This window comes from Salvelinus namaycush, chromosome 23, assembly GCF_016432855.1.
Source record: "Salvelinus namaycush isolate Seneca chromosome 23, SaNama_1.0, whole genome shotgun sequence".
In the NCBI taxonomy this organism is placed as follows: Eukaryota; Metazoa; Chordata; class Actinopteri; order Salmoniformes; family Salmonidae; genus Salvelinus; species Salvelinus namaycush.
The window spans coordinates 39,432,898-39,444,453 of record NC_052329.1 but is presented as its reverse complement, the minus strand read 5'-3'; the positions used below and the strand labels follow the sequence as shown (position 1 = coordinate 39,444,453).

The 11,556-nt window shown below is 42.6% G+C and overlaps 1 protein-coding gene across 1 annotated transcript; it reads left to right on the top strand.

Moving 5' to 3' along the window:
* The first annotated feature begins 557 nt into the window (after positions 1-557).
* LOC120018420 (coatomer subunit delta-like) lies at positions 558-10,906 on the top strand. The gene is made up of 10 exons (XM_038961613.1): positions 558-812; positions 1,995-2,258; positions 2,536-2,715; positions 2,821-3,026; positions 6,279-6,440; positions 6,600-6,765; positions 8,475-8,622; positions 8,760-8,868; positions 9,116-9,320; positions 9,458-10,906. Exons 1-10 carry the CDS (start codon positions 810-812, stop codon positions 9,545-9,547), a joined length of 1,533 nt encoding a protein of 510 aa, XP_038817541.1. The 5' UTR covers positions 558-809; the 3' UTR covers positions 9,548-10,906.
* The last annotated feature ends 650 nt before the right edge of the window (positions 10,907-11,556 follow it).

Genomic DNA, 11,556 nt, shown 5'->3' with positions numbered 1-11,556 from the left:
CAAAGAGTTTTATAACTAAACCAAGGTAGTCGTTTCCAATGGGAACAAGTGCGTCATAGTGGGAAGAACAAGTAAGGAGGTGGGCAGAAACAAGCATGAGTTAGTGAGATCCTATTGGCGCGTTCTAGCATGTATCTGCATATTTCCGTTAGGGAATGCTTACTCTGTGAAGTGCGCACGTGCAATAACTCAATTCGCCTTTGCACTCCTTCTAAACAACGCAATTTAAAAAATAAATGTTGTAAAGGGCCAAGTCTACAAAACTTACTCCAATCTGTTCATAGCAGATTCTAGTGTTGGGAACAGAAAACTGTATTGTGCTCAAATGTTTCATCGATGAGAAAATGTGCAGAATCTCGGCCAAAATCCACCTGGTTCCATCTTCTCCTACTGCTGGCCAGTGGGCTTCCTCTCACTACCATATTTAGTAGTGAGGTGAAACGCCAAGCGGATGCTTCAGATTTCTACATCCGGTGAAACATCTGTCTCGTTCTATCTGTGCTCGATCTCTTTGGTTCAAGCACACATCGCGCAACTTTTGACGTTCTGAAGTTTTCTACGACAATGCGAACGAGTGGTTTATCAAGGAAGCAACTCCGCTGGTTGGAGACGTGGCTCTGCCTGGCTGCCATATTGAAGTAACCCACAGTGAAGCACTACAAGCAGCTTAGCTAGCTATCCAACTATATTTTCTTTCTAAAGGCGCTTTAGATATACTGGAACTCGACTGAGCAAACACCATCGGAGATTGAAGATCGTTTTCCTAACCATCTGAGATTAAAGATCGTTTTCCTAAAGAGAGACCAAAAATGGTGAGCACAGTCACATTTCAAGTCTTTATCTTTTCCGCTTAGCTTAATCATAACAACAAACGTTAGCTTGCTATCATTAGCTAGCCCCTTGGCACAATGAATTGAAAAGCAAATGAAACTTAACTTGACAAATAACCACAAAGGTAGCCACTCAAGGTTATTTGCTAACTTAACTATATAATGCTACTATTACTTAGCAGCTTTGTAATGTAACTTATCGATGTTAGTAAGCTAGCTAAGTTAACTAGCTAACGTTACCACAAATGTCAGCTACTAGTGCTTGGTGTCAGTTCAGTTAGCTAACGCTAGCTGGTTAAGTTTACTAGGTAACTAGCTAGCTACAATTTAACTAAGTTAGCTAGATTGATCTTTGCATTTCACCGGTTGTCTACTGTTGGCTGTCTGCTAACTGTGTTAAGCTATGTTGGCTGGTAACGTTAAATACTTGTCCTTGGTAGGCTAGTTAACTAACTAGCTAACATTAACGTTAGCTAGTTATCAAGATATGTCAACCAATGGATCTTGGCTGTATGACATTGTAATTGATTTGCATTGGGTAATCTAGTAAATTAAGTCGTTTGGATCAATGCGTTATCATGCCTTGGTCCTGGTATTCTGTGACGGTAAGTGATTTTCACATATAGTTTATTGTAGCCAGCATATTCCCACCCTATCTTTACACTTGTTTACACACTGAACTTCACTGGGGTCAGAACGCAATCATGGTTACATTAAGACACCATGAAGATTGTGTGAGATTGGTCGGAAAACGTACCTTCAATGCAGGGATGAGATATGCCACTGTACTCCAAATTTTACCTTTCCACACTGCTAGATAAAAAAAATTGAAATACTGCTTTTTTCCCCTGGGAAACTACCCCTTTGTCCTCATGCTAGCCAGCAGTAGCATATCCCGTCCCTGCATTGAGGTACGTTTTCCCGACCCATATCATACGCTGGCTTCACGGTGTCTTAATGTAACTATGATTGCTTTCTTACCCCAGTGCAGCTCAGTGTGTAAAGAAGCTTAACGGTATGGTCGGAATCTGCTTTCTAAGTAAACTACCTTTCTTGGCCAACATATTTGTACCAAGTATGGTTACCCTGTCTATCACGCTGTCATCATTAATGGAGACATCCCACTTATGAACGGATGTTTGCAATTCTCTCTGCTCGCTGCAGGTGCTTTTGGCAGCGGCGGTGTGCACCAAGACAGGCAAAGCCATCGTGTCACGGCAGTTTGTGGAGATGACCCGGACGCGTGTCGAGGGTCTCCTGGCTGCTTTCCCCAAGCTCATGGGCATGGGCAAGCAGCACACGTTTGTGGAGACGGAAAGCGTGCGTTACGTCTACCAGCCGTTGGAGAAGCTCTACATGGTGTTAATCACCACCAAGAACAGCAACATCCTGGAAGACCTGGAGACACTGCGGCTCTTCTCACGTGTGGTACGATACGATCCAACACATCTTTATTGGTCCATTACACAGAGATTTTGCAGTCATAGTATCCAGGACCCACCACACAACACACACACACATAAGACAGGCTGGGAGCAGCACACGGGATAACCCTACGCTATAGCAGCTCACTGCTGCTTACGAGTTCAGAATTTATCCATCCCACCAATAACTTCAAATGGGATCATATCCCACTATGAACTAGAAAAGTGTTATGACTGTTGGTTTGATATTGAAGCATTCAATTGGGTTTTTCTGTTTTCAGATCCCAGAGTACTGCCGTGTGCTGGAGGAAGGGGAGATCTCAGACCACTGTTTTGACCTGATATTTGCCTTCGACGAGATCGTGGCCCTGGGCTACAGAGAGAACGTCAACCTGGCCCAGATCCGCACTTTCACCGAGATGGACTCTCACGAAGAGAAGGTGTTCCGGGCAGTCAGAGAGGTGAGACACTTGTAGCTAAAACGCCCATAACGTCCAGCGGACGTGTGGCATTAGCTTATAGTAACCATGATTTGAACGTTCTTCCTCATCTGCTCGGCCCCACAGACCCAGGAGCGAGAGGCCAATGCAGAGATGCGGCGAAAGGCCAAAGAGCTGCAGCAGATCAGGCGAGACGCCGAGCGCTCGGGGAAGAAGGTGCCGGGCTTCGGCGGCTTCGGCAGTGCCGGGATGAGCAGCATGTCCTCAGGGTCCATCATCACAGACACCATCATCGAACCTGAGAAACCCAAGATGGCTACCGTCCCAGTCAGGTACGGAAATGATGGAATTTAGGTGTTGAATTTGATTGTGTGTATAATTGTCTTAGAATGTGCTCCAATACACAGTGATTGGCAGATAGGGCCCAGTTTCTCCTAATAATGTGACCAGGCTGGGAAATGTTATTTTTGGTCCAACAGCCACTGTGGCAGTTAGATGAGAAAATCGACCAGCCACTCATATTTTTTTTTACAAGCAAAAATATTTTTGGGCCATAATTAAACCAAAAATCACATGACTGATGAGAATGCTTTTGTAATGTTTCTAAAACAAGAAATGTATTAGTAGTAAGAAGTAATGTGGTATATTGCTCCATTCAATTTCATTTTTAAGTATTTTAACCGATGTATGTTAAAAGCAATAATTTAGTTAAAATAGTGAAACAACTGTTCTACAACTGAACATTAAGAATCAACAAAGGTTGATTGCTGAGTGAAACGACTTATTTATTGTTATTAGTTCAGAGCTCAAACACTGCCATTTTTACAAAGAGTACATTAGTTAATATTTGAGAACACAAATAAATTGAGCACAATTAAAATATGTGAGTGTTTTAATGAGAAGACATGACTAAAAGGTTTTTGGAGTGTATACCCTGAAATATTTGAGTCACTAGGCGAGACAAATGTTTAGCTGCCCCTTCGAGGGGGGCAATTACCGTGGTAACGGTTATTGAGAATCTCTGCATCTGCGTTAGCAACAGACAGTTGCAGCAAAATAATATTGGAAAAACAACTTGGCGTGTGAACAAAAATGATGTAACTAGACAAGAAACACGAGGATAAAGTCACACTTTAGTAGCCTTTCGTCAATTTGACCAACTTCTACATTTGGGCTTTGGATTTTTTTTTAACTGTTCCCAAATGCTGTGTGTAACCATCCACCAACGTGGCTGGTGAAAGATATTCTTGCCCGCCAATGCCCAAAATTCTACCCGCATTTGGCAGGTGTTAATTTCTCACCCTGAACGTAACCTGACTAGGGCTGTTGCAGTGACCATGTTACAGCCACACCGGAGGTCAACGAGTCATGAAGGCAGTCAAATTCCACATGACCATTTAGTCACGGTAATTAGGCCCCTCCAAGCTCTGATGCTGGTCATTAGCAGCCTACCAAACTTGCTAACAGCCTGGTACACAGCACTCTTTTGTCCCTCTAATCACTCTGACATTAATGCAAATGTATTTGAAAATCTAATCAAACAGTTAATGAGAGCCCATCAGCTCATGTTGTGCAATATTTCTATAGGCTATGCAAATGGGGAGAAAACAGTGTGATGGCTGCTAATAAAAAGAGGAGGCTCCCATCAGCTTTCTATAGGCTAGGCCTATTATTGATTTCTCAACTTTCCTAATATTAAGCACATTGCTTATATTTAGATCAGGAGTATGGCCTAGCTGGCTGCCATGAAAATAAACCACTGGGAAAAGCGTCCTCCATTCGCTATTTAAGTGCATAGATGACATGTATTTTTCCCCCGCTGCCCCTGTTTCGATACAGGTGCATGTTAATGGTCCATTCTAAATTATAACAAATATCACACACACATTATTATTTAGTATATTTAAAGACGAGATTAAACCAAGAATAGTCTGATGGGTGACAATATTAGCCTATCACTTGTGAATTATATATTATCACTTGTGAATGATGCTCAGCATAAGAGACAATGCCTTTGCCTTTTTTGCTGCCTTTTTTCGAACCATAGTCGCACACCTTATGTAGCCTAGTTTGTATCACAACTAAAGTGGCCAAATAACTTCTTAAAAATGAAGCACATTATTCCGCTTTACAAGGGGTGTAGAGCCTAACTGGCATATATAAGCAGGGCATGCGTTTCAAGTTTGGTGAAGTTAATTTTCACCATAAAAATGCACCTTTATAATAAAAGCGTTACATGCATAATTTCATTTTTCGGTCACTTTTGATAATGGTGTTTTCCCGGGAAACATTTGCGGTTTAGCCTACTACCATGTGCGCATTGCTGTGCTTATAATGTGAAGAAATAGCCTAATAGTTTATCAACATAAGTTCTGATCGGTTGTGTCAGCCACATTGCATAAAACATGTATTTTGAAGCTAGTGGTTGTATTCATTTGGGATCTATCGCATTCCACAACTGTCCCAGACTGTTTGGAATATTTATTTCTCACACAAAATAGGTCGACTTTTGTACTATGGAGGATAGTAGATTGACTTTGGCTAGTGCTTTTTCTGTTCGTTAGGCCTACTCATCTTGTTGGCTGACGGAAAGTACATGTGGACGGTGCTTCCAATATCTTCAATATGCATCTCGGAATTGGATAGAAGCGTGTGCAGTTGCGTCCCCGATGTCTGTCTTCACTTGTAGCCTGTGAGAAATACTCGATCACGTGACAGCGAGCCATGTGAGTGAGAGACGCTTTGGATTGCGTAGCACACTCGGGGAGAAGGGCACAACGCACTAGTCTGGGCCTTTAAAAGGAATGGATTTTTTGGGGGTGCATTACGGCCATAAAGGGGATGCCGCCGTGATTCGAGGCATTATCAAGTGCTTGTGAAATTGTGAATTCGACTGTTGCGCAAATAACAAAGCAGAGCTCATGCCTTTCAAGCAACTTTTTTCAAATCATCATTAGTCTCATCCTGCAGCCTTACAATGTATTCAAAATAAAAACATATAGCCCAACGTTTGTAGAACAACTAAAGTTAAATGAATAACTCTTAATTAAGCATACCTATTTCTTTGTTAACCGCTCAACACAGAATAGTGTGCGCACTCCCCCAAATCGTTTTGGAGAAAATATTTATATTTTATTCAGCTTTGTTCAATTGTATTCTTCATACTATAAAATAATATAAAATAATGCCACAGAATTCTAAGCAAATATTGTCTGCTAAATTAACTAGTGTAGCCCACAGCCATTTGGCAGAGGCACATAAGGACCTTTTCTTCTGAAATAGACTACATTTTCTTCATATCATGCTTCTTTAGACCTGTCTAATATAATAATGGATTTATTGGGAAGGTGTAGTAGGCAATATTACATGGATTTATTAGACTTTTTAAAATGGCTTATTAATAGGTGGAAGCCAGGAGATGCTAAATGTTTGTCAATTACCATGAGACCGATAGTTATTTGCTTGACAATCACCGGCTGACAATTTCGGGAAAGCCCTAGACCTGACCAGCCCGAGACCTGACCATGAAAAACTCTGGGCCACAGATACAGAGGCTGGTACTGACGATCGTGTGTCTCCCACAGGCCGACCGGATCCAGCAAAGCCCTCAAGCTGGGCGCCAGGGGGAAAGAGGTGGACAACTTTGTGGACAAGCTCAGGGGGGAGGGGGAAACCATCACATCCAACACAGGGAAAAGGCCTTCGCTTGCGTCCAATGTCCTACCGCCACCAGTTAATGTGGAGAGGTACATTATTCCTCTTAAGTTTTCATCTTTGATAGTAAACCAAGGTTTATGCATTCAATGTCTGTGCATGTGCTTTACTATTGACATAATTCCCGTGTGTGATTGCAATGTGTGTGATGATAAAACCTCAATCTTGACGCCTGTGTATGTTTTCCTCAGTGTCCACATGAGAGTTGAGGAGAAGATCAGCCTGACCTGTGGACGTGACGGCGGTCTACAGAACATGGAGCTCCTAGGCATGATCACCCTGAGAGTGACCGACGACAAGGTCAGCCGCATCCGCCTGATGGTCAACAACTACGACAAGAAGGGAGTACAACTGCAGGTGAGTTGTTCAGATCCTGACTGACCCATGACCTTTTGTAAAGACTCCTGGATGGTGTCCAGTAGGGCACAACGTTGTGGAAAAATCCAGTGTTCTTATTTGACTACTAACCCCAGCACGACTACAGAATGTTTCTCCCCGTGTGCTCCTTCTGAACACGGCCCAATGTATTCGAAGATTTCTGTAACAATTCATCCCATATCAGAGATATGTACTCTACCGGTCAAAAGTTTTAACACCTACTCATTCAAGGGTTTTTCTTTATTTTTACTATTTTCTACATTGTCGAATAATAGTGAAGTCGTCAAAACTATGAAATGAAATAACACATGTAATCATGTAATAACCAAAAAGTTTTAAACATATCAAAATATAATTTTATATTTGATATTCTTCTTTGCCTTGATGACAGCTTTGCACACTTGGCATTCTCTCAACCAACTTCATGAGGTAGTCACCTGGAATGCATTTCAATTAACAGGTGTGCCTTGATCAAAGTTAATTTGTGGAATTTCTTTCCTTCTTAAAGTGTTTTAGCCAATCAGTTGTGTTGTGACAAGGTAGGGGTGGTATACAGAAGATAGCCCTATTTGGTAAAAGACCAAGTCCATGTTATGACAACAGCTCAAATAATGCTTGGCTATGAAAAGCCAACTGACATTTACTCCTGAGGTGCTGACCTGTTGCACCCTCTACAGCCACTGGGATTATTATTATTTGACACTGCTGGTCATCTATGAACGTTTGAACATCTTGGCCATGTACTATTATAATCTCAATCCGGCACAGCCAGAAGAGGACTGGCACGGCCCGGCTCCTCTCTAGGTTTCTTCCTAGGTTCCGGCCTTTCTAGGGAGTTTTTCCTAGCCACCGTGCTTCTACGTCTGCATTGCTTGCTGTGTGGGGTTTTAGGCTGGGTTTCTGCTGATGTAAGAAGGGCTTTATAAATACATTTGATTGAATAAGCAAAGAGAAATGACAGTCCAGTACTTTAAGACAAGAAGGTAAGTCAATGTGGAACATTTCAAGAACTTTGAACGTTTCTTCAAGTGCAGTCGCAAAAACCACCCAGCACTATGATGAAACTGGCTCTCATGAGGACCGCCACAGGACAGGAAGACCCAGAGTTACCTCCGCTGCAGAGGATACGTTCATTAGAGTTACCAGCCTCATATTTCAGCCCAAATAAATGCTTCAGAGTTCAAGTAACAGGCACATGTCAACATCAACTGTTCAGAGGAGACTGCATGAATCAGACCTTCATGGTTGAATTGGTTTCTTTGCAGTAAAAGGCAAAGGGTGGCTTCTTTGTTTGTTGTTTTTTTCACCTTTATTTAACAAGGTAGGCTAGTTGAGAACAAGTTCTCATTTACAACTGCGACCCGACCGAGATAAAACAAAGCAGTGCGACACAAACAACAACACAGAGTTACACATGGAATAAACAAACAGTCAATAAATACAATAGAAAAAAGTCTATATACAGTGTGTGCAAATGAGGTAGGATAAGGGGAGGTGAAGAAATTTCAAACCCATTTTTTTTGTTACTACATGATTCCATATGTGTTATTTCATAGTTATGATGTCTTCACTATTATTCTACAATTTAGGAAATAGTAAAAATAAAGATAAAGTAGGTGTTCTAAAACTTTTGCCCGGTAGTGTACGTCCACTGTGTTGGGATTGATTGTATCTCCCCTGGTATTTAGACACATCCCAACGTAGATAAGAAGCTCTTCACTTCAGACTCTGTGATTGGTCTGAAGAACTCCGAGAAGTCCTTCCCCCTCAACAACGATGTGGGGGTGCTGAAGTGGAGGCTCCAAAGCACAGACGATGCCCTCATACCTCTAACCAGTGAGTCTCCTTCCAATGCCTTTCTCCACCCGTCATCCTGCCGGCACCGTCTTCGATCTGCAATTATTGTGGTACGATTTATTCAGCGTTAACTATAGTCTATTTTCAAATGTCCTTGTGCCTTGTTTTGTCTGTAGTAAACTGCTGGCCTTCCGAGAGCGCTACTGGCTGCGACGTGAACATAGAATATGAACTGCAGGAGGAGAGCCTTGAACTGAACGATGTAGTTATTGCTATCCCAATACCGTGAGTACATGGGTGTTAAATGACTTTTCTTGTAATGTGTTGACTGTATAACAACCTTGCTGGGTTTTCTTTTGGCTAGTTTTCCAGAGACCAATTTTTAAGCATAGCCTGGACTAAGAAGCATGGGTAATGGAGTTCTTCCATTGATGTGGTTTTTAGTATAAGACTGGTTCATTTGTGACCGGTAAACCAGCCTAAAGTTGATGGTTGCGTTCTTTACAGTATATGGTTGTGTTTCCTGGTGCAGATCTGGAGTTGGGGCACCTGTGGTTGGAGACGTGGACGGAGAGTATAAGCACGACAGCAGACGGAACGTTCTAGAGTGGAGCCTACCCGTCATAGATGCCAAAAACAAAAGCGGCAGCCTGGAGTTCAGTGTCACCGGGCAACCCAGCGACTTCTTCCCCGTCAACGTGTCCTTTGTGTCCAAACGCAATTACTGCGACATACAGGCAAGTTTCATATTTTTTACGTTGAAGCTTACTAACTATGGACATTTAGGCCTACAGTCAATGATGGAACACAATGCTCTTGCTATCCCTGCATTTCACTCGTCACATTGCTTTTTTCCCCCCTCCTATTCCCTCAGGTTGCCAAAGTGACTCAGGTAGAAGGAGACGCACCAGTAAAATTCTCTTTAGAAACTTCGTTCCTCGTCGACAAATACGAGATCCTGTAAAAGAAATATACGTCAAAGCTCCAGAGAAGACAAAAATAAATACTCGCCTACCTGCCCGCCTGTGGAACATTTGAGACTGTACACATCAACAGGATCCAGCCCTTCCCGCGGTGGAGTGCAGTATTGGTGTGTTTATGTTTGTATGAGAGAGAAAAAGATCTACAGTGTGTATATATAGAGTTCAATTTAACGGGCAGCGAAACGTGCTGTTATTCGCCGAGGAGAGGCGGGAAGTGAAAACACGATGGCTAAAGGGGCAGCAGGAAAGGGAGATGGGTGGTGGTCTTGGTTAAGTGGTGGGGTAGGAACCGTACTAGCTACAGACAAGCGTCATGGACGTGTTCACTAGAACACAAAACAGAAAACAATTCACACTGTTTTGCAACAGAAAACAAAAAATGATCTTTTCTCATTTGAGGAAAACTAAAATGAGCCTTTCTAATTATACAAGTCCGGGTAGTCCCTCTCTGATTCAGTCAGTTTTCTTCCATTTGGTGCCTAATAAACATGACCCTGTTGTGTTGGCTGAGGAGTCAGTATTCAGCTGGTTCATCTCCCTGCTATTGAGGTTGAGTAATTAAAATCATCCCCACCTTCAAAGAATCATGCATCCGCTACCAGAGACATTTTGTATTTTATACATTGGACCAGATTTTGAAGAAAGCAGGACTACTCAGGTGGTCTTTCATGTTTTTGTTTTTTTGTTTCATAACTGCAGGTTCACCACAAATCCATTTTAATGGCACCTGTTTACCCACTAAAGGCATATTATTTTCTCCATTAGATTGATTAATCTCTATGTAGCTTTAGGTGTGTTGGCTGTGGTATTGAGAAACTGTTAAGATGGAAAAGAGTAAGCAGCCGATTCACAAGGCAAACCACTGCATTTGTGGCTATAGAAGTTCTTGAAAAGTAATCATTTAAAAGCTCCATAGCAAGCTCACCGTTTACTATTTACAAACGTAACAGTTGTTGAAAAGGAAGAGCCGATCAGTATACTGTGGTTCACATCAAACAACCATCAATAGAGGGAATACTTTGGTCCTATTGCGAGGAGGATTCTCCTGCCAGTGACACCACCTCCCTCTAATGACTCCAGTCAGTAATTTACTCCCATAATGAACGGATGCTCTAAACTCCACTTAATCATAAGGACAACATGTAGTGTTTTCATGTTTTGGTTTTCATGTTTTGTTTGTATTCCCAGAATTTCAATGTTGTTGGTTGGATAATGGGGTTTGAAGATGGCTAGACGGGACATTTTATCTGTAAAGAAATACAGATGGGGAATCATAACATTCCAGTATAAAATGTGAAGCAAAAAAATCTTTAATTGATTAAAGTGTATTATTCAGCTTTGCGGTCTTGATTTTTTTGGTAGTTAATGCTTTGCAATGACGTTAAAGACCGGTTGGTTGTTCAGCAACAAAACTGATGCATGCGCTACTATGGGGCAAATTGAAGGTTACGTACGTAACCACGGTTATCTGAGCTACATGGATCACTCCAATATATTGGTATCACTCCGCAGCGGAGGGATACATCCGAGGTGAGGATTTACAGAGTTACTCCCATCTACCTGTGTCACGGCTGGGGTCCGCCCCTATATATAGACCCCATGGCCGCGACACGCGTTCTCTAAATTTTTGAGGCGCGTCTCTAGCACCGTAGAGGATTAGAGTGATCCATATAGCTCACATAACCGTGGTTACATACGTAACCTTAGTTATGTGTCCCTACATTGGAATACCCGTACCAGATTTTGTCGGTGCTAGAGGGATCTGGCCAGCCAGCGGCGAAGTCCCAGCGTGGGGCTGTCAGTGGAAGGGGTGTCCAGGCACAGTCCCCGGAAGGGGAGGTGATGCCCAGGACCGCTGAACCAACCGCAGAGGGAGGTGCCACATTTACCCGATTAGTACCTAGCAAAGGTGCTAGAGGAAGCCCAGCTGGCCGCAGCACAGATATCAGCGAGGGGCACTCCTCTCAGTAGAGCCCAGGACGCAGCCACA

What these genes read in the sequence shown, in the direction of transcription:
- LOC120018420 (XM_038961613.1), top strand. An exon ending in TGTTCCGGGCAGTCAGAGAG is followed by an intron (nt 2,716 to 2,820) that starts GTGAGACACTTG and finishes TCGGCCCCACAG; the next exon opens with ACCCAGGAGCGAGAGGCCAA. An exon ending in AGAAGGGAGTACAACTGCAG is followed by an intron (nt 6,766 to 8,474) that starts GTGAGTTGTTCA and finishes CCTGGTATTTAG; the next exon opens with ACACATCCCAACGTAGATAA.